This window comes from Mobula hypostoma, chromosome 4 (assembly GCF_963921235.1).
Source record: "Mobula hypostoma chromosome 4, sMobHyp1.1, whole genome shotgun sequence".
NCBI lineage: Eukaryota > Metazoa > Chordata > Chondrichthyes > Myliobatiformes > Myliobatidae > Mobula > Mobula hypostoma.
In genome coordinates, this window is record NC_086100.1 from 198,755,706 (window position 1) to 198,778,732 (window position 23,027).

A 23,027-nucleotide genomic window follows, 5' to 3' on the forward strand; every position below is an offset into this window, starting at 1 on the left:
GATTCCACCTCCTCCTCTGGCCTCGCGTTCCAGATATCACTCTCAGGGAGAATGGATTCGAGAGGTAAACTGCCTTCACCCCCTCCTCGCAGTTGAAAGCTCCTTTCTCTGAGGTGGCTCGGGGTCCATTGGGTCAGCAGGGAGAAAGGTGATGGACAGAGTGGCAGGAACCCCAGTCCCTAGGATACTGATTGATGTCTTGTTACTAGGCGATGGGAAGGTGGCGACCCAGGGGTGGCCAACCAGAAGAGCCCGACCTGCCTGCTGCTCACCCCTGAGGGCAGTTTCCACAGCGTGGGTTACACCGCCCGGGATTTCTACCACAGCCTGAACCCCGGGGAGGCCTCGGAGTGGCTTTACTTCGATAAGTTCAAGATGAAGATCCACACCTCATCGGTAAGTGGAAGAACCCGTCAAAGTCCCCGCACCACTCCCCGCCCCCACAGGTTCATTGACCTCACACCAGACTGCACTGGTCAATGGGAGGGAGGGACAGTGTGGAGGGATTTTCACTCTAAGTCTGACCCCAGGAGGGTGTAACGGGACAGTGTAGCGGGAGCTTCACTCTGTGTCTGACCTCAGCAGTGTGTGATGGGACGGTGTGGTGGGAGCTTCATTCTATATCTGACCCCAGGAGGGTATAGTGGGACATTGTGGAGGGAGCTTCACTCTGTGTCTGACCCCGGCAGTGGGTAATGGGACATTGTAGAGGGAGCTTCATCTGTGTCTCACTCTGGAAGTGTGTAATGGGACAGTGTGGAGCGAGCTTCACTCTGTGTCTGACCCTGCGAGTGTGTGATGGGACAGTGTGGAGAGTGTTTCACTCTGTGTCTGACCCTGGGGGTGTGTGATGGGACAGTGTAGAGGGAGCTTCACTCTGTGTCTGACCCTGGGAGTGTGTGAAGGGACAGTGTGGAGGGAGCTTCACTCTGCATGTGACCTCGAGGGTGTGTGATGGGTCAGGACTGGCAAGGTTTTCAGTAACCCATGGTGCTGATTGTGTTCGGTGTCTCAGGACCTTACCTTGGAGACAGAGCTGGAGGCTGTAAACGGCAAGACGATGAAAGCTCTACACGTGTTTGCTCACGCACTGAGATTTTTCCGGATTCGGGCCCTGAAGGTAAGGCAGCCACTGGAGGAGCTCAGCAGGTCAGGAGGGAGATGAACAGTTGATGTATTGGGCCAAGATCAGGACTTGGCTTGAAATGCCGACTGGTTATTCCCCTCCATATCTGCTGCCTGAGCTGCTGAGTTCCTCCAGCATTTTGTGTGTGTTACTCACGATTTCCAGCATCTGCAGAATCTCGTGTATTTTTGAGTGTTCTGTCCGGTTTTGGTAAAGTGTGGTTAAGCTGGGCGTGGAAAGAGGGCGATAAACATTTACCGGGACATTGCCAGGACTCGAGTTCCAGGGAGTGGTTGGGACTTTTTTCTTTGGAGCGTAGAAGAGGGGCAACCTTACTGAGGTATTGAAACCATGAGGGGCATTGGTAGGGCAAGTGAACACATTCTTTTCCCCAGGGTTGTGGCCGAAAAGGAAGAGTGCAGAAGCCAGAACGAAAGGGAAGTGGTGAGAGGTATTCCCCAAAGGTCAGACATTCTTTAGGGTGGGGGGGACGATATCCCACCCTGGGGAGGGTCGTCTCACTGCTCCTGCTCCTGAGCAGTGTTTGTGGGGGTGGGGGGAGTAAAATTAGTGCAGGACGTGGGACAGCGCTGGAGCAAGAAACCAGGGTCTGCAAATGTGCGGGAAACACCAAGACCGTGGGTGTGGTGGACAGCAAGGAAGGTTATCAAAGCTTGCAGTGAGATCTGGAGTAGATGGAGTTTAAGACCACAAGACATGCTGTAGGGACGGTCTGGCCATTGAGTCTGCTCCAACATTCCATCGTTGCTGATCATTATCCAGTTCAACCCCATTCTCCTTCTCTCCCCATAACCTTTGAAGCCCTGACAAATCAAGAACCTATCAACCTATTTAGATATACCAAATGACTTGGCCTCCACAGCCACCTGTGGCCATGAGTTCCACAGATCCACTACCCTCTGGTTAAAGAAATTCCTCCTCATAAATTTCATGCTGCCAAGTGTAAGGGGGGACACTTTGAGAGGACAAACCAGAGTGGGACTTGATGAGCAATAGGACACTGAGGAGTGTGGTAGAATAGAGGGATCTGGGAATACTGGTCCATAATTCCTTGAAAATAGCGTCACAGGTAGATAGGGTCGTAAAGAAAGCTTTTGGCAGATTGGCCTTCATAAATCAAAGTTTTGATTTATGAAGACAGTTGGAATGTTATGTTAAAGTTGTTTAAAACTTTGGTGTGGCTGAATTTGGAGTATTGTGTGCATTTCTGGTCTCCTGTGTACAGGAGAGTTATCCGTTAGATTGAAAGAGTACAGAGAAAATCTACAAGGATGTTGTCGGGACTTGAGGACCTGAGTTACGAGGAGAGGTTTTAATTCCATCGAGTGGATGAGATCAAGGGGAGATCTGATCGAGGTACACAAAATTCTGAGGGGAATAGATAGCTAAATGCAAGCAGGCTTTACCCACTGAGTTTGTGACTAAGCGAGAGATCATGGGTCAAGGGTGAAAGGTGAAATATTTAAGGGGAACGAGGAGGAATTTCTTCACTCAGAGGGTGGTGAGAGTGTGGAACAAGCTGCCAGTGGAAGTGGTGGATGTGGCGTCAATTACAATATTTACGAGAAGTTTGAGTAAGTACATCGATGGGAGGATGTGGTCCAGGGTAAGGGAGTGGGGGAGAGGGGAGTCTGTGGTCCAGGGTGTGGGAGAGGAGAGTCTGTGGTCCAGGGTGTGGGAGGGGGGAGTCTGAGGTCCAGGGTGTGGGAGAGGAGAGTTTGTGGTCCAGGGTGTGGGAGGGGAGAGTCTGTGATCCAGGGTCGGGGAGAGGAGAGTCTGTGGTCCAGGGTGTGGGAGAGGGGAGTCTGTAGTTCAGGGTGTGGGAGAAGGGAGTCTGTGATCCAGGGTCGGGGAGAGGAGAGTTTGTGGTCCAGGGTGTGGGAGGGGAGAGTCTGTGATCCAGGGTCAGGGAGAGGAGAGTCTGTGATTCAGAGTGTGGGAGGGGGGAGTCTGCGGTCCAGGGTTGGGTAGGGGTGAGGGAAAGGGGTGTCTGTGGTTGAGTGTGGTGGTTTGGAGGGGTATCTGTGATCCAGAGTGATCTGGGGGTGCGGGAGAGGGGTGTCTGTAATCCAGGGTGGGGGAGAGGGGAGTCTGTGGTCCAGGGTGTGGGAGAAGGGTGGCTGTAATCCAGGGTGGGGGAGAGGGGAGTCTGTGGTCCAGGATGTGGGAGAGGGGTGACTGTAATCCAGGGTGGGGTGGAGGTGAGGGAGAGGGGTCGCTGTGGTCAAGGGTGGGAAGTTTGGGGAAGTGGGGTATCTGTGGTCCAGGGTGGGGTTGGGGTGAGGGAGAGGGATATCTGTGGTCAAGGGTGGGGTTTTGGAGAGGTATCTGTGATCCAGGGTGATTTGGGGGTGAGGGAGAGGGGAGGCTGTGGTCAAGGTGGAAAGTTTGGGGAAGGGGGGGGTGTCTGTGGTCCAGGTGGGGTGGGTTGAGGGAGAGGGGTGGCTTTGGTCGAGTGTGGGGGTTTGGAGGGGTGTCTGTGGTCCGGTGTTGTGTCTGAAGCCACAGCCCGTGGCTCTGCTGATATGCCTGGTGTCTGTCCGTTGCAGGAGCTGGCTGAGCACTTGTGCCGAGAGCCGGAGGAGGGAGAAGTCCGCTGGGTGGTCACTGTACCGGCCATCTGGAAGCAGCCGGCCAGACAGTTCATGAGGGAAGCTGCCTACTTGGTGAGCAGGCCCATCGGTGACTGGGACCCAGCCTCACCCCGTGACAGGGACACCATGAGGCATCGGTAACTGGGACAGCAACACAGTACAGGCTCTACGGCCCACAATGTTCTGCTGACCCTTTAACCTACTCTGAGATCAACCTAACACTTCCCTCACACATAACCCTCTGTTTTTCGATCATCCATGTGCCTATCTAAGAGTTTTTTTAAATATCCCTAATGTATCTGCCTCTACCACCACCCCTGACAGCACATTCCACACACCCAACACTCACTGTGTAAAGAAACTACCTCTGACATCCCTCCTATACTTTCCTCTGAACACACAAAAATTATGGCCCCTCGTATTATCCACTTCCGCCCTGGGACTATGTCTCTGACTGTCCACTCGATCTACACCTCTTATCATCTTGTACACCTCTATCCAGTCACCTCTCATCCTCCTTCGTTCCAAAGAGAAAAGCCCTAGCTTGCTCCACCTCTCCTCATAATCCAGGCAGCATCCTGGTAAATCTCCTCTGCACCTTCTCCAAAGCTTCCTCATCCTTCCTATAGTGAGGCGACCAGAACTGAACACTATACTCCAAGTGCGGTCTAACCAGCTTTTTCTAGAGCTACAACCTTACTGTGCCTCATGGCTTTTGAACTCAATCCCTCACTAATGAAGGCCAACACTCCAAAACACCTTCTTAATCACCCTATCAACCTGAGGGAGGGGGATGGGAGAGGAGGGATTCCTACAGTGGTGGAGGTTGAGGGGGGACGTGATAGATGTTGGAAGTTCAGTGTAAAGTTATCGAGTACATACATGTTACCATGTACAGCCTCGACTCTCACCTTTTGCAGGCCTTTTCAGGAAAAAGGATAAACGATAAATTATATATAAAACTATACATAAGTAGTCAAACAACCAAATTGCAAAAGCAGTAAGATTATGAGAGCAAACAACAGGAATTCTGCAGATGCTGGAAATTCAAGCAACACACATAAAAGTTGCTGGTGAACGCAGCAGGCCAGGCAGCATCTCTAGGAAGAGGTGCAGTCGACGTTTCAGGCCGAGACCCTTCGTCAGGACTAACGAAGGGTCTTGGCCTGAAATGTCGACTGTACCTCTTCCTAGAGATGCTGCCTGGCCTGCTGCGTTCACCAGCAACTTTTATGTAAGATTATGAGAGGCATAGACAGGGTAAATGGGTTTTTATTCCCAGGGTTGAAATGTTTAATACCAGAGGGCATGCATTTAAGGTGAGAGGGGGTAATTTCAAAGGAGGTGTGAGGGGCAAGTTTTTTACGCAGAGAGTGGCGGGAGCCTGGAATGCTGGTAGAGGCAGATCGCACGCCAACGTTTAAAAGTCTGTTGGACAGATGCAGGGAACTGAGGGATATGTAAAATGTACAGGCCGATATCAGAATCAAAATCAAGTTTAATATCACCGGCATCTGTGGTGAAATTTGTTGTTTTGCTGCAGCAGTACAATGCAATACATAACAAAAACTATAAATAAGAAATATATATATAATTAAATTAAGTAAATAGTGCAAATAAAGCAGAAAAGAATGAAAATAGTGAAGTAGTTCTTTGGACATTGTCTGTTGAAGAAATGTGATGGTGCTGGGGGAAAAGCTGTTCCTCGGTTGAAAGTAGTATTGTGATCACTGAGGGCCTGTTCCTGTGCTGTACTGTTGGACTTCTCAATCCACAGAGATTCTCCAGCGTCCCTGTGTGGAGTTTGCACGCTCACCCCATGACCGGGGGGTGCTTCTCAGTGTGGTCCGGTTTCCTCTCACATTCCAACCTCGGCCACTGTAAATTATCCCTAGTGTGTAGGAGCGGGATAGGATGTGAGACTGGTGGATGGGAACAGGGTATAGGATTGCTCCGAGACTAGATGGACTGAATGGCCATCTGTGAGCTTGAGGTGGAAGCTGTCCTGGTATTCGTCACACATTCAGAAAATGAACAGGCAGCAATGGCAATGTTCTGGCCTAATTCAATGTGTCTCCTCGCTCACCCTCTCTCCCTCCTATCCTCCCACTTCCTCCTCACTCCCCTCATGAAAACCTTCCTTCTCCTTCCTACCTCCTTCTCACTCCCCTACGTTCCGCTTCTCTTTCCCTCCCTCCACCATCTCCCCCTCTCCCCATCACCCCTCGTCACTGCCTGTCCCTCCTCCCTTCCTACCCTCTCTCTCTCCTTCCCACTTCTGATCACCCATCTCATGGCTCACCTTTCCCTCTTCCCACTCTTCTCTTCCTCCATCCACCTGTATCTCCCCCTCCCCTCCAACTGTCTGTCTCGTCATGCATCTCTCCCTCCCCTCCATTCTCCTTCCCCCTCCCTCCTCCACTCCTACTGCCCTCACTCTACCTCCTCTCACCCCCGCCCACCTCCCTTTTCCCCTTTAACCCTCTCCCCTCTCCCCCCTACCCTTACCCTCTCCCCTCTAACTCTCTCCCTCTGCACACTGCCCCTCCTTGTCCACCCTCCCCCTCCCTCCTGTCCTCTCCCTCCCCACCCCATCAACCACCTGGTTACAGGCCGACCTCACATCCCCCGAGCACCCAGAGCGGCTGCTGCTGGTGTTGGAGCCCGAGGCCGCCTCCATCTACTGCCGGAGACTGCGGCCCAACCAGCTGACAAACCTGAGTGCCAGCCCACGGACGCCAGAGCCCAGCCTCAACTCCAGCTTCAGGCAAGGTCTGTTCCCCAAGCTGCACACAGTCCATCCCTGTGCAGGGACGGTGTGGGGGGATTTCTGACCCATCCCTGTGCAGGGACAGTGTGGGGGGATCCTCTCCCATCCCAGTGCAGGGACAGTGTGGGGGGGAGCCCTGTCCCATCCCTGTGAAGGGACAGTGTGGGGGGATTTCTGACCCATCCCAGTGTACAGACAGTGTGGGGGGAGGAGTCCTGTCCCATCCCAGTGCAGGGACAGTGTGTGTGTGGGGGGGAGTCCTGTCCTATCCCAGTGCAGGGACAGTGTGGGGGGGGGGGGGTCCTGTCCCATCCCAGTGCCAGGACAGTGTGTGTGGGGGGGATCCTCTCCCATCCCAGTGCAGGGACAGTGTGTGTGGGGGGGTGGGGGAGTCCTGTCCCATCCCAGTGCAGGGACAGTGTGGAGGGATCCTGCCCCATCCCAGTGTAGAGACACTGTGGGGGGGAGTCCTGTCCCATCCCAGTGTAGGGGCAGTGTGGAGGGATCCTGTCCCATCCCAGTGTAGGGACAGTGTGGAGGGATCCTGCCCCATCCCAGTGTAGCGACAGTGTGTGTGTGTGGGGGGAGTGCTGTCCCATCCCAGTGTAGAGACAGTGTGGAGGGATCCTGACCTATCCCAGTGCAGGGACAGTGTGGGGGGGGGGCAGAGTCCTGTCCCATCCCAGTGCAGGGACAGCGTGGAGGGATCCTGTCCCATCCCAGTGTAGAGACAGTGTGGAGGGATCCTGTCCCGTCCCCAGTGTAGAGACTGTGTGGTGGGGGAGTCCTGTCCCATCCCAGTGTAGAGACAGTGTGGAGGGATCCTGTCCCATCCCAGTGCAGGGACAGTGTGGAGGGATCCTGTCCCATCCCAGTGTAGGGACAGTGTGGAGGGATCCTGCCCCATCCCAGTGTAGCGACAGTGTGTGTGGGGGGGGGGAGTGCTGTCCCATCCCAGTGTAGAGACAGTGTGGAGGGATCCTGTCCCATCCCAGTGCAGGGACAGTGTGGGGGGGCAGAGTCCTGTCCCATCCCAGTGCAGGGACAGCGTGGAGGGATCCTGTCCCATCCCAGTGTAGAGACAGTGTGGAGGGATCCTGTCCCGTCCCCAGTGTAGAGACTGTGTGGTGGGGGGAGTCCTGTCCCATCCCAGTGTAGAGACAGTGTGGAGGGATCCTGTCCCATCCCAGTGCAGGGACAGTGTGGAGGGATCCTGTCCCATCCCAGTGTAGAGACAGTGTGGAGGGATCCTGCCCCATCCCAGTGTAGAGACAGTGTGGAGGGATCCTGTCCCATCCCAGTGTAGAGACAGCGTGGAGGGATCCTGCCCTGTCCCAGTGTGGGGACAGTGTGGGGGAATCCTGTCCTATCCCAGTGTAGGGACAGTGTGGAGGGATCCTGCCCCATCCCAGTGTAGGGACAGTGTGGGGAAATCCTGTCCTATCCCAGTGCAGGGACAGTGTGGGGGGGGGGAGTCCTGTCCCATCCCAGTGTAGGGACAGTGTGGGGGCGGGGGGGGGGAAGAATCCTGTCCCATCCCAGTGCAGGGACAGTGTGGAGGGATCCTGTCCCATCCCAGTGCAGGGACAGTGTGGGGGGGGGGGAGTCCTGTCCCATCCCAGTGCAGGGACAGTGTGGAGGGATCCTGTCCCATCCCAGTGTAGAGACAGTGTGGAGGGATCCTGTCCCATCCCAGTGTAGAGACAGCGTGGAGGGATCCTGCCCCATCCCAGTGTCGAGACAGTGTGGAGGGATCCTGTCCCATCCCAGTGTAGAGACAGCGTGGAGGGATCCTGCCCCGTCCCAGTGTGGGGACAGTGTGGGGGAATCCTGTCCTATCCCAGTGTAGGGACAGTGTGGAGGGATCCTGCCCCATCGCAGTGTAGGGACAGTGTGGGGAAATCCTGTCCTATCCCAGTGCAGGGACAGTGTGTGTGGGGGGGGGAGTCCTGTCCCATCCCAGTGTAGGGACAGCGTGGGGGCGGGGGGGGAAGAATCCTGTCCCATCCCAGTGCAGGGACAGTGTGGAGGGATCCTGTCCCATCCCAGTGTAGAGACAGTGTGGAGTAGTTTATTTATCTCTCTGTTGGACCCAGTTCCTGGTACTTTGTGATCCGAGATTTATTTTTCCAGCTCGGGAGCAGCTGCGACGATTCCGGAACAGTCGGATCTTCCTGTTAGAGAGCGGCATGGGAGAACTGTGGGCAGGAATGGAGTCAGGTATGCTGAGTGGCCCCTCTCATTCGGTGGAGACCCTGTTTCCCCTTGCCGATTGGTACCAACAACCGGGGACGACTCCTTGTTAGGTCCTGGGCCCCCGCTCCTGGGGTGATCGTTCTTATTCTTTTTACGAAGAGGTACAACACGGTAACAGGCCCTTCTGGCCCAACAAGCCTGCACCTCCCAATTACACCCACGTGACCAATTAACCCGTACACCTTTGGACTGCAGGAGGAAACCCACGCAGTGGTGGGGAGAGCGTACACACAGCGACAGGAGTTGAACCCGGGCTGCTGGCGCTCCAGAGCACAATGCTAACCCATACGTTACCCTACGCTGTCGGCCGTGAAAGGGAGGGAGGCTGGGCTAACACAGGTTCCAAACTCTCAGGGACGCTGGGAGAGTGAGAGCAGCAGGTCCTGTAGTTCCCCTCCTCCTGTGCTCTGTCCTGCTTCCCTTGTTTCTCTCCTTCTTTATTTCTGGGATGTTTGCATCGCTGACAGGGACAGCATTTATCGCACATCCCTAACTGCCCCTCAGGAAACCCTCAAACTGATAGGGTGCTGTTGGGGATGGAATCTCACTGATGCCGAAGGGACAGAGATATATTCCCCAAGTGTGGAAGAACAAGATATATATTCCCCAAGTGTGGAAGTTAACGGTGTGGAAGAACAAAGAGCCTTTGGGGTCCACATCCATAGGTCCCTCAAACTTACCACACAAGTTAGTCGGATGGTTAAGAAGGCGTTTGGTGTATTGGCTTCATTGGTCATAGATTCGATGGGCTGAATGGTCTAATTCTGCTCCTATGTCTTATGGTCTTATGGGAAGGGTTAGATTGATCCTGGAGTAGGTTAAAGGGCTGGCACAATATTGTGGGCTGAGAGTCCTGTACTGTTCTATGTTCTATCCCAACGATATAAGTTAATTAGATGCTATAAATCAACCACAACAGGGTGGGACAGCCGAAGGGCGAATTGGTCCTGGGTTTCCTTCTGAGATATTGACATGGAAGTGGGTTAAAGGGCCAGCACAGTATCGTGGGCTGAAGGGCCTCTACTGTTCTGTGCATTAGGAGGGTAGGGTTGGTCCATCTTCCTGAGCTGCTGAGATTGCTCCCATGGTGGTGTTGGACAGTGGGCTCCAGGGTTTGGACCCAGTGATGGTGACGGGACAGAGATGTGGCTCCAAGGCTGGGTGGTGAGTGAGTGGAAGGGGAACCTGCAGGCGGTGGTGTTGCCCTGCACTTGTTGCCTTCGGTAGGAGAGGTCGTGGGTTTGGGTCCGGTCCTGGTGAAACGAGTGTGGAAATGCAGATCAGTACAGCCCTTTGGCCCATCTCGCCCGTCCTGACTGAGATACCAATCTAAACTAATCCCATCTGCCTGTACATGGTCGATATTTCTCCATTCCCTGCCTGTTCACGTGCCTAAGATCTAAATACCACTTCATCTTGTTCTATCCGCCTCCACCACCACCCCGGGCACCCACAACTGTGTGTAAAGAAAAACTTGCCCCACACATCCCATTTCAACTTTCCCCTATCTTTGCACAGCTGTGTTAGTATCTGACATTTCCACCTGAGAAACAGACTCTTGTCTCTGCCTCTCATAATCTTATAAACCTCTATCAGATCTCCTCTCAGCCTCTGTCACTCCAGAGAAAACAACCCAAGTTTATCCAGCCTTTCGTGACAACACCTGCCCTCTAACCCAGGCAGCATCCTGGTCAACCCCTTCTGCAGCCTCTCCAAAGCCTCGACACCCTTCCTGCAATGGGGCGACCAGAACTGCTCAGACTCCAAACGCGTCCTGACCTAAGTTTTATACAGCTGCAACAAGACTTCCAGCTTTTGTATGCGCTGCCCGGACAGACAAAGGCAGATGAGGACTCGGAACTCAAGGATCTCTCTGTACACCCGTGTTCCTCAGGGCCCTGCCATAAACACATACTTTCCTGTCCCAGGACGCAACTTCTCACTCAAATTAATAGTCTGCAAACGCTGGGGTCACAGTTTCCCCACACAAAATACTCTGCAGACGCTGAGGTCACACCTTCCATAAGACCATAAGACAAAGGAGCAGAAGTAGGCCATTCAGCCCATCGAGTCTGCTCCACCATTTTATCATGAGCTGATCCATTCTCCTATTTAGTCCCACTCCCCCACCTTCTCACCATAACCTTTGATGCCCTGGCTACTCAGATACCTATCAATCTCTGCCTTAAATACACCCAATGACTTGGCCTCCACTGCTGCCCGTGGCAACAAATTCCATAGATTCACCACCCTCCTCGCATTTCTGTTCTGAATTTCCCACACAAGATACTCTGCAAATGGTGGGGTCACAGTTTCTCTACACAAAATACTCTGCAGACGCTGGAGTCACACGTTCCCCACACAAAATACTCTGCAGACACTGGGGTCACAGTTTCTCCACACAAAATACTCTGCAGACACTGGGGTCACAGTTTCGCCACACAAGCCCATGCTGACCCCGAGTCCACACTTTCCCAAATGCAGGTAAGTCACATCCCTGAGAATTTTCTCCGGCAATTTCCCTACTCATGGTGAAAGACCAACTTCCTGCCTTGTCCCTGCTAAACAAAGGAACAATGCTGGCTTCTCTCCAGTGCTCCAGGACCTCGCCTGTGGCTAGAGCAGACACAGTCAAGGCCATTGCAATCTCCTCCCTCGCCCCCTCAGCATCCTAGGATAGATCCAATCAGTAGCCCTCAGAGGCCTTCCGTTGGTCAGGGTCGACCATAGATGCTGTGACCTAGCTGTCCAAGCCAGGACGGTATGATATGGAGATCAAGCTGGCTTCCCCTCTCCGCGCAGCTGATGAATCCAAAGGAACGGCAGAGACCGACACAGTTTGGCACCAGTGGCATCACAGGGGTTGCCAGTTAGTACTGAATGCAACATAGGACTCCAGCTCCGGATTTTTCCCTGGGGTTTTACTCTCGAAGCCTTCCCCATGAGTGGGTGTAGCTGCAAGGCAGCGAAGGTTTGAGATCAGAGTTTTCTTTCTCCTAGATGAGGTGCCAACCACGGCTGACAAGCCCCATCTGCCCAAACTGACCAGTCACCCACCTTTGCCCCTTCTCCTGTCAGTAGAAATGGGTCCACTGGGCTTAGTAGCTAAGCCACACGTGAAGGCCAGAAGTTGGACAGTTGTCAGAGGCTATTTGAGACGTACACCATTGGGAGCATTTAATAGGTAGTGGGAGCTTATCACCACTAACTCTCCCCCCGCCTTGGCAATGACAACCGTAAGGAACTTTCAGTCCCCAAAGGCTTAAAGAATATAGAACTCTACACCACAGTACAGGCCCTTCAGCCCACGATGTTTAACCTATTCTGAGATCAATCTGACCCTTCTCTCCCACTTAGCCCTCCATTTTTCTATCACCCACTGTTCTACCACAACAGTCTCTTTGTCTCCCTTCGCCCACACCTCGGCGAGTTCCGCGTTCGCCATGATGCGGAACTCTTCTTCCACCATCTCCGTCTCCAAGCCTACTTCTTCAGCAAGGACTCTTCCACCCCCACCGATGACCCCTTCTCCTGTCTTCAACCCTCCTCTTCTTCATGGACACCCCGCTCTGGTCTTCTGCCTGCTCTGGATCTCATTATTGCTAACTGCCGACGGGACATCAACCGTCTCGACTTCACCATACCTTGTTCCCATTCCAACCTCACTCCTTCGGAACGCTCTGCTCTCCACTCCCTCCGCACTAATCCTAACCTTACTATTAAACCTGCCGATAAGGGGGGTGCTGTTGTAGTCTGGCATATGACGAAGGGTCTCGGCCCGAAACGTCGACTGTACCTCTTTCTAGAGATGCTGCCTGGCCTGCTGCGTTCACCAGCAACTTTGATGTGTGTTACTTGAATTTCCAGCATGTGCAGAATTCCTCGTGTTTAAGTCTCTTAAATATCCTTAAAGTGTCTGCCTCTATCACCACCCCTGGTAGTGTGTTCCAGGCACCCATCACTCGCTGTGTAAAAAAAACCCTCCCTCTGACATCCCCCTACTCTTTCAAGGTCCAGTTTATTGTCATCTGACTGTACAAATATAAAACCAAATGAAAGTACGTTACTCTGGACCACGGTGCTCCCACAAACCATATATCGCACACAGCACGTAAAACAAGACATTACCAAAACTGCTAATAAAATATCGTTTGAAATGTGGTAGAGGCAAACAGTTTTCAGTATACAGCTTGTTCTCCTAGCAACGAGACCTTGGCCGTGGCAGGTATTCATTAGTCTCACAGCCTGACAAAGGAACCCAGTACCCAGTCCGGCAGTCCTAGTCCTAATGCTCCTGTACCTCCTTCCTGATGGTGGTGGGTCAAAGAGATTGTGGGATGGGTGGTAGGGATCCTCAACAATGCTTCAGGCCTTTTGTATACAACGTTCTCTGTTATCGACACAAATGGGGGAGTTGGGGGCGGGAAGACCCCAGTGATCTGTCAGTGGTTTTTACTGTCCTCTGTATTGTCTTGTGGTCCAATGCCTTGTGACTCCTGTATCACACAATGATGCAGCCAAACGGGACGTTCAAATCACCTCCTGGAAATAGATCTTCCAATCACCTTAAAATTATGCCCTTTCTTCATGTTTTCATGACACACACACATCTCCTCCTCCCTAATACCGACCTGCCGTGGAATATGAAAGCATTCTGTCTGATCTCCCCAACATCCACTTTCTTGGTGACGTACTCAATCAGGACCTCTCTGGAGTTGCCTCCTTTGTGCTCAAGTGCGGCTACCCCCTTCCCCTTCTCTCCTCTTGCTCCAAACGTCTGTGAAATATTCTCTGAAATTTTATTCATTGATGGTGACAACAGGATCCATTTCCAGCACCTGTTGTCTGAGGGTCCTACTGACTGGGCACGGTTTGTGAACAAGGCAGTGTCCCATGCCTGTGTGGTGATGGACTGGAATCGCTGACTTTAGAGGCACAGCCTAGTTTGGTTCTCGGTTTCACAGCTGTGGTGTTCCGCACAAATTTCTTCCTGTTCCTCTCTCCCTCTCTATTCCCCTCTCTCCATCTCTCCTGCCTCCTCTCCTTCTCTCCCCTGCCCCCTCTCTCTCCCTCCTCACGGAATCCTGTTTCTGTCTCCAGGAGACCGTTACATGGTGGCAGATTGTGGTGGCGGGACCGTTGACCTCACGGTCCATGAGATCGAGCAGCCGGCAGGGACGCTGAAGGAGCTCTACAAAGCCTCAGGTGAGGACGGAGGCCGTTCCCGTGTGCAATTTGAGTCCCAGGGTGAGTGGACAAATGGAAAAGGAGCCCGGTGCCAGGAGCCTGGCACTTGGTGTCCACACGGTGATGGGTGGCAGGAGCCTTGGCTTTGGGTTGGTGTGGAGTGGGAGGCCGGTGCTAGCCATTTATTGGTAGGTGTTACTGCTACTTTCTCACTGATCTTCCCACCCGCTGTTCGGGCGAGCTGGATCCACAATCTCAGGTGTAATGGAGGGATTGCATCCAAGCCTTCCATTGGATAGAGTGGATGCTTCTGTAGTGGAAGAATCTGGGACCAGAAGACACAGCCACAGAATAAAGAAATGTCCACTTAGAACAGAGATGAGGAGGAATTTCTTTAGGCCGAGGGTGGTGAATCTGTGGTATTCATTGCCACAGACAGCTGTGGAGGTCAAGTCTTTGGGTATATTTGAAGTGGAGATTGATAGGTTCTTGATTAGTAAGGGTGTTACAGGTGACGGGGAGAAGACAGGAGAATGGGGTTGAGAGGGATAAAAAAAAATCAGTCACAGTGGAATGGCGGAGAAGGGACCAATGGCCTAATTATGGTCTTATGGAAGGTGGATCCATGTAAGATACCCAGAGTAGTAGTACCAGAGGCTTCCAAAGTTCTGGCTGGAGGTACTTACACGGAGCGACCCCTCCCCCTTCAGCAGCCTGCGAGCATTCATGTCACTCAAAAAGACGTCAGGGTTAGGGGGAGACGATGGCGCAGCGGGAGGTACTGCTGTTCGTCGACTCCAGAGATCCAGGTTCAATCCCGACCCACCGTGTTGATTGTGTGGAGTTTGCACATTCTCCCAGTGACCATTTTATTTATTTATTATTGAGATACTGAGCAAAGGCGGTTTTTTACACACAGGGAGGTGGGTGGGTGGAACATGAGTGGTGGTGGAAGTAGATACATTAGGGACATTTAAGAGACTCTCGGTTAGGCAGGTGGATGATAGGAAAATGGAGGGCCACGTGGGAGGGAAGGGCTAGATTGATCCTGGAGTAGGTTAAAGGGTCAGCACAACATTGTGGGCTGAAGGGCTGTACTGTTCTATGTTCTATCCCAACAATATAAATCAACCACTACAGTGCAGGAGAGCCGAAGGGTGAATCGTTCCTAGGTTTCCTTCCGAGATATTGGCAATTCCCACACACACTCACTCTACCGGCTCCACTGTACTCCTCCAGCTGATCGTTTGTGTGCGCGCGCGCGTGTGTGTGTGTGTGTGTGTGTGTGTGTTTGTGTGTGTGTCCGTGTGTCTGTGTGTGTAAAACACTCATGTAGACAACCCTGGTTGCCCATTGTCTCAGACTGACACCTTGCTCTGCCCAGTTCCTCTGTTGCCTCTGCATGGGCCAGAGTGGAGGCACAATGCCCTCAGCCCTGAGGGTTTCCACCCCCACCGTCAGGACCATTCCTCTGGTCACTCTCACATGGCCCAGAGTGGCCAGTGGTCACCACCCCCACCATCGGGACCGTCCCTCTGGTCACTGTCACATGGCCCTGAGTGGGATCGCATTGTCAACCTACTCTTGTTTCAAGATGAGCAAGCATTTTTGGTGAGGTGGACGAGGGTTAAGTTTAAATAGGATGTGCGGATCAGATTCTTTCATACAGAGAGTGGTGGTTGCCTGGAATGTGCTGCTGGGGAGAGGTGGAGGAGGCTGTTAGATAGGTACATGATTATGCAGAGAGTGGAGGGACATGGACCACGTGCGGGCAGAGGTTATTAGGAGTCATTCGCATAGTTCGGTGCATCCAGGGCCAAAGGTCCTGTTCCCCTGCTGTACTGGTTTACGTTCTATGGTCTACACAGTGGCATGGTAGCATAGTGTTAGCACAATGCTTTACAGCACAGGCGACCTGGGTTCAAATCCCACCAATGCCCGTAAGGAGTTTGTTCGTTCTCTCTGTGACCGCGTGGGTTTCCTCCGGGTGCTCTGGTTTCCTCCCACAGTCCAAAGACCTACCGGTTGGCAGGTTAATGAGTCATTGTAAACTGGCCTGTGATTCGGCTCAGATTATGGGTACAGAACAAGCGGGGGGTGGGGGGGGGGAGAGCCACGATAGATGTGTGGGCTGAATGAGCTTTGCATTGGCTCTATGCCACTCATCCGGTGACCTGGAGAGTGCCAGTCCCTTCCGAGCTGGATGGGAATTGTCTGCGGGCACGCAGGCTGCCCTTTGAGTTTGATTTCTCTGCAATCAGATGAAATCCTGCCAAGTGTTTTGTTATTGTCTTATTGAGTACAGTCGCAACCGGAAGCCTCGGCCTCTTCCTGTCGGCTGCGTCGCCACCCTCTGGTTGGTACACGGAAAGAGGCCCTTCAGCCCAACTCGCCCACACCCACCCAGTCTATCCCATTGGCCGCGTCTGGCCCTTACCTCTCTCAACCTCTCCTATCCCTGTACCTATCCATGTGTCCTCTGAATTTTGTTAATGCACCGTACCTGCCCCAACCACATCCTCGGGCAGCTTGTTCCCCATAACGACAACTGTCTGAAGTTGCTCCTCATAAATCTCAAAGTTCAAGATAAATTTATTCTGAATGTATACGTTACCATATACTACTCTGAGATTCATCTTCTTGTAGGCATTCACTAAAGAATGCAACAGAACTTCTGAAAAGGCTAGACATAAACAATGACTGACAACCAATAGTCAAAACTTCTTTCCTCTCGCAAACTTTAGATTCAGGATTGTTTAATGTCATTTCCAGTTCACAAGTGTAAAGGAGAACAAAATCTTTGTTACTCCAGATCCAGCGCGTCACAAAAAAAAACACACACACTGAGATAAGAAACACAACAATAAAAAAACCACAATAAATATAAATCCACAAGATGCCTGATACAGTACACATAGATTGATTGTATGTCCGTAAAGTGATGCAAGGCACAGGGGTGTCTGTAAATAAAGTGATCGACAGGAAATGATAAAGTTGTGGTGGTCGGGGGTGTGGAGGATGGGTCAGTGGGTGGAGGTGTTGATCAGCCTCACTCCTTGGGGAAAGTCAGTTTTTGAGAGTGGTGGTCCTGGCCTGGATGCTACGTAGCCTCCTCCCTGGTGGGAATGGGACAAACAGTCCATGAGCAGGGTGGGTGCCATTCATGATGTTACAGGTTTTGCACTGACATCAACTTCTTACTTGGTCTCTCAGCAATACCAGCATTAATTGCCCATCCTGAACTGCCCCTTGAGGAGGTGGGGTGAAGCTCCTTGAACCAGTACAGACCTTCTGATGAAGGTGCTTAGGTGGTGCAGTGAGGGAGGGAGTTCCTGAGCTTAGACTCAGTGATGGTGAAGGAGTGGAGATCTACTTCCACCTGTGGAAATTAGCAGTGTGGAGGAACAGGGGGATCTTGGGATCCACATCCAAAGGTCCCTCGAAGTTGCTGCACAAGTTGATAGGGTGGTTAAGAAGGCCTTCATTAGTGGAGGGGTTTGGTTCAAAAGCTATGAAGTTAGTGGGAGGCAGAGCCCAATGGAGTACCTGATAAGGCTCCAAAAACCTGCGCCAACAAACTAGTGGGGGTATTCGAAGACATTTTCATTCTCTTACTGCTGCAGTCGGAAGTTCCCACCTGCTTCAAAGGGGCAACAGTTATACCTGAAGATCAGTGTGAGCTGCCTCAACATCTATTGTCCAGTACACTCTCACCTATGCTGATGAAATGCTTTGAGAAGATGGTCATGACTATTATCAACTCCTGCCTCAGCAAGGACCTGGACCCACTGCAGTTTGCCTATCATCACAATAGGTCTACAGCAGATGTGATCTTAATGGTTTTCCACTCAGCCTTGGATCATCTGGATAATACAAATACCTATGTCAGGATGCTGTTCATCGACTATAGCTCAGCATTTAACACCATCATTCCCACAGTCCCAATCAAAAAGCTACAGAAGCTGAGCCTCTACCTCCCTCTGCAATTGGATCCTCGACTTCCTCACTGGAAGACCACAATCTGTGCAGATTGGAAATAACATCTCCACCTCACTGACGATCACCACTGGCGCACCACAGGGGTGTGTGCTTAGCCCACTGCTCTACTCTCTCTACACCCATGACTGTGTGGCTAGGCATAGCTCAACTACCATGATGCAACCGTTGTTGGCAGAATTTCAGATGGTGACAAAAGGGCATACAGGAGTGAGATATACCAGTTAGCTGAGTGATGTCACAGCTGCAACCTGGCACTCAACGTCAGCAAGAACAAAGAGCTGATTGTGGACTTCAGGAAGGATAAGAGAAGGCAACATAAACCAGTCCTCATGGAGGGATCAGAAGTGGAGAGAGTGAGCAACTTCAAGTTCCAGGGTGTCAAGACCTAACAACCCACACAAAATGCTGGAGGAACTCAGCAGGCCATGGAAAAGAGTACAGTCAACATTTTGGGCTGAAACCCTTCGGCAGGACTGGAGAAAAAAAGCTGAGGAGTAAATTTGAAAGATGGGGGGAGGGGAGAGAGAAACGCCAGGCGATAGGTGAAACTTGGAGGGGTGAGATGAAGTAAAGAGCTGGGAAGTTCATTGGTGAAAGAGACAGAAGGCCTGGAAGAAAGCAAAATGGGTGGGGGAGCACCAGAGGGAGGTGATTGGAGGGCAAGGAGATAACATGAGAGAGGGACAAGGGGATGGGAAATGGTGAAGGTAGGGGCGGGGAGTATTTCTGGAAGTTTGAGAAAACAATGTTGTCTCTGAGGACCTAACCTGGATGCAAAATATTGATGCGGCTATAAAGAAGGAAAGATAGCAGCTATATTTCATTAGGAGTTTGAGGATATTTGGTTTGTCAGCTAAAACACTTGAAAACTTCTACAAGCGTACCATGGAGAACATTCTGACAGACTGCATCCCCGTCTAGTATGGGGGAAGGCTACTGCAAAAGATCAAAATAGGTTGCAGAAACTTGTAAAACTAGTCAGCTCCATCATGAGTACCAACCTCTGTAAGATCCAAGACGTCTTCAAGGAGCGAATGCATTAGGAAGGTGGCGTCCATCATTAAGGCTCCCCACCGCCCAGGACGTGCCCGCTCCACACTGTTACCATGGAGACGGTACTTAGCAATTAGCAACTCAGGAACACCTTTTTCCCATCTGCCATCCAATTTCTAAATGGACACTGAACCCGTGAGCACTACCTCACTACTTTTTTATTTCTGTTTATTTTTGCACCACTTATTTTAACATAAATATTTGATAGACATATATATTATGCTTAATGTAACTCAGTTTTCCCCTGTATTTACTTATCAAGTATTTCATGCTGCCATAAAGTTAATAAATTTCACAATATATGCTGGCAATATTAAACCTGATTTTGATTCTGATCTATGTTCTCTAGTTTTAAGTTCCCATTGCCTGGCAGGGGGGAAACTTACCCTCCCTGTGCCCCTCATGATTTTATACACCTCTATAAGATCAATCCTCATTCTCCTACACTCCAAAGTCATAACTCTCCCTATAATTCAGGCCCTCATGTCCAGAGAGCACTCAGAACCAGTCAGAATGCTCTCCAGCATTCCACTGTAGGAACCTGCTAGTCTTCTGTGACAGCATGTGTGGGGAGAAGGTGGGAGAACGGTGCTGCCACATTTGGAGTATTGTGAGCAGTTTTAGGCCCCATTTTCGAGAAAAGATATTCCGGCATAGAAGAGTCTGGAGGAGGTTCACGGGAATGAAAGGCTTTAACCTGTGAGGAGCATTTGATGGTCTGGGCCTGTGCTCACTGGATTTAGAAGAACAAAGGAGGATCTCATTGAGACCTAATGAAAGGCCTAGTTAGAATGGACGTGGAAAGGATGTATCCTACAGTGGCACAGAGGGCTGTGGAGGCCAAGTCATCGAGTATATTTAAAGAGGAGGTGGATAGGTTCTAGATTGGTAAGGACGTCAAAGATAATGGGGAGAAAGCAGGAGAACAGGGTTGAGAGGAAAAATAAGTCGGCCATGATGGAAATGCAGAGCACACTTAATGGGCCAATTGGTATAATTCTGCTCCTGTCTTATGGACATGAATGGCAGGACAGACTTTGATGGACCAAATGGCCATGTTATACTTCTCTATCCTGGGGTAACGATGTGGGGCCTCTCTCACAGGTGGTCCATACGGAGCGGTGGGTGTGGACCTGGCCTTCCAGGAGATGCTGTGTCAGATCTTCGGCTGTGACTTGATGGAGGGATTCAGGCTGAAGCGCCCGGCAGCCTGGGTGGACCTGATGATGGCGTTCGAGGCCCGGAAACAGTCCATCTCGCACAAGCTCACCACTCCGCTCAACATATCACTGCCCTTCTCCTTCACCGAGTTCTACAGGAAACACAGGGGCGAGTGTGTGGAGGCCGTGCTGAAAAAGTGCAGGTAACAAAGACCACCGCCCTGGTCACCATGGGGGGGGGTCAATCTGGCCCAATGGGACCCCTGGAAGGGGGGGGAGGGTCCATCGGGGAGCCCAGTTTGAGAAGGAGGAGGAGGAGGAAATTGGTGGTGGGACACTCTCTCTTGTAAATAGGAAAATATCTCCATCAGAGACCCCCATGATGGGGACTTCCCTCTGTAGTTGGGGAGTGTTACCGGAATCCCTGTAATTGGGGAAGTGTTACTATTAGGGTCTCCCTTAATAGGGGTTTGCCTGATCAGGGACCTCACAATGCAAGAAGCATCTCTGTTAAAGACTTGCAGAGGATCAACGAGAAGTTTTGTGGACATGAACGGGACACCCGGGTTGTACGTTGCCTCCCAGATGCCAGGGTCAGGGACACCTTGGATCGCATCCACAGCATTTTGGAGGGGGAGGGGGAGCAAACAGATGTCTTGGTACATATTGGTACCAATGACTTGGGAAGGAAAAGCAAAGAGGTCCTGAAGAGAGAATTCAGAGAATGAGGTAGACAGCTGAGAAGCAGGACCTCCAGAGAAGTAATTTCTGGATTGCTACCTGTGCCATGCATAAGTGCGGGTAGAAACAGCGTGATTTGGGGGATAAATGCATGGTTGAGAAGCTGGTGTAGTGGGGAGGGCTTCTGGTTCTTGGATCATTGGAATTTCTTGGGAGGGGGGTGGTTATGTCCTGTACAAAAGGAATGGGCTGCAGCTGAACCCAAGGGGACCAATATTCTCACGGGCAGGTTTGTTAGAGCTGTTGGGGAGGGTTTAAACTAATTTGGCAGAGGGGTGGGAACCAGAGTGAAGAGACTCAGGACTGGATGGATGATTAAAAAAAAGCAAAGGTAGTGTGCAGTGAGGCTGTCAGGAGGGGCAGGCAGATGATAGGACAAAATTGCAACCAGCAGGGTGAGTATCAGTACATTAGGTTTGCAGAATCAAAAAGGGTAGCAAATACAGCACTCAAAGTGTTATATCTCAATGTATGGAGTATAGGAAATAAGGTGCATGATCTTGTTGCCCCTTTACAGATTGTTGGGTATGATGTTGTGGCCATCACTGAATCATGACAGAAGGATAGTTGTAGTTGGGAGCTGAATGTCCAAGGTTACACGTTGTATCGGAGGGGTAGGAAGGTAGGCAGAGGGGGTGTTCTGGCTCTGCTGGTAAAGAATGGCATCAACTCATTAGAAAGATGTGACATAGGATCAGAAGGTGTTGAATCTTTATGGATTGAATTAAGAAACTGCAAGGGTAAAAGGACCCTGATGGCACTTATATACAGGCCTCCGAACAGTAGCTAGGATATGGAATACAGATTACAGCAGGAAATAGAAAAGGTGTGTCAAAAAGGCAATGTTATGATAGTCATGGGAGATTTTAACATGCAGGTAGATTGGGAAAGATCAGGTTGATAATGGATCTCAAGCAAGTGAATTTGTTGAATGCCTATCAGATGGCTTTTTAGAGCAGTTTGTCATTGAGTCTACTAAGGGATCAGCTTACTGGACAAGGTGTCATGTAATGAACTGGAGATGACTGGGGAGCTTAAGGTAAAGGAGACCTTAGGAGACAGTGATCACAATATGATTGAGTTCAACTTGAAATTTGATAGGGAGAAAGTAAAGTCTGACAGCAGTATTTCAGTGGAGTAAAGGAAAATACAGTGGTATGACAGAGGAATTGGCCAAAGTACATTGGAAAGAGATGCTGGCAGGGATGACTTGAGTTGCTGGGAAAAATGAGGAAGGTACAGGATAGAAAATCTTTCCAAAAAAATACACAAATGGCAAAATAGCACAACCATGGCTGACAAGAAAAGTCAAAGCGAATGTAAAAGCAAAAGAGGGGGCATACAACAAAGCAAGAATTAGCGGAAAGATAAAGGATTGGGTCTTATGGTCTTAAAAAACTACAAAAATCAACTAATAGAATCGTTAGGAGGGAAAAGATGAAATATGAAAGCAAGCTAGCAAACGATATCAAGGTGGATAGAAAAAGCTTTTTCAAGTATGTAAAAAATAAAACAGAGATGTAAGTGGACATAGGACTGCTAGAAAATGAGGCCAGGGAAATAATAACAAGGGACAAGGAGATGGCAGGTGAAATAAATGAGTATTTTTGCATCAATCTTCACTCTGGAAGACACTAGCAGTGTGCCAGATGTTTAAGGGTGTGCGGGAAGAGAAGTGAGTGCAGTTACTATTAAAAGGGAGAAGGTGCTCAAAAAGTTGAAAAATCTATAGGTACACAAGTCACCCCAGTCAGATGAACTGCACCCTAGGGTTCTGAAAGAGGTAGTGGTGGAGATTGTGGAGGCATTAGTAATGATCTTTCAAGAATCATTGGAATCTGACATGGTTCTAGAGGTCCGGCAAACTGCAAATGTCACTCCACTCTTTAAGAGGGAGACAGCAGAAAGGAAATTATAGACCAGTTAGCCTGACCCCTGTGGTTGGGCAAATGTTGGAGTCAATTGTTAAAGATGAGGCTATGGAGTACTTGGACAAGACAAGACACGACAAAGTCAGCATGGTTTCCTCAAGGGAAAATCTTGCCTGGCAAACCTGTTGGAATTCCTTGAGGAGATTACAAGTAGGATAGATAAAGGGGATGCAGTGGATTTGGTAATCT

General features: G+C 50.9%; 1 protein-coding gene across 2 annotated transcripts in view; it reads left to right on the top strand.

Annotated features, from left to right (window-relative positions):
- The window catches only part of LOC134345868 (heat shock 70 kDa protein 12B-like), a 93,084-nt gene that overhangs the window by 64,646 nt on the left and 5,411 nt on the right, over positions 1-23,027 (top strand). For both annotated transcript variants that reach the window (XM_063047183.1, XM_063047182.1), the window contains exons 5-11: positions 210-396; positions 1,016-1,120; positions 3,697-3,813; positions 6,354-6,513; positions 8,645-8,731; positions 13,868-13,972; positions 20,111-20,369. In XM_063047183.1, coding sequence (XP_062903253.1) covers positions 210-396; positions 1,016-1,120; positions 3,697-3,813; positions 6,354-6,513; positions 8,645-8,731; positions 13,868-13,972; positions 20,111-20,369 — 1,020 coding nt within the window. The remainder of the gene's footprint in view (positions 1-209; positions 397-1,015; positions 1,121-3,696; positions 3,814-6,353; positions 6,514-8,644; positions 8,732-13,867; positions 13,973-20,110; positions 20,370-23,027) is intronic.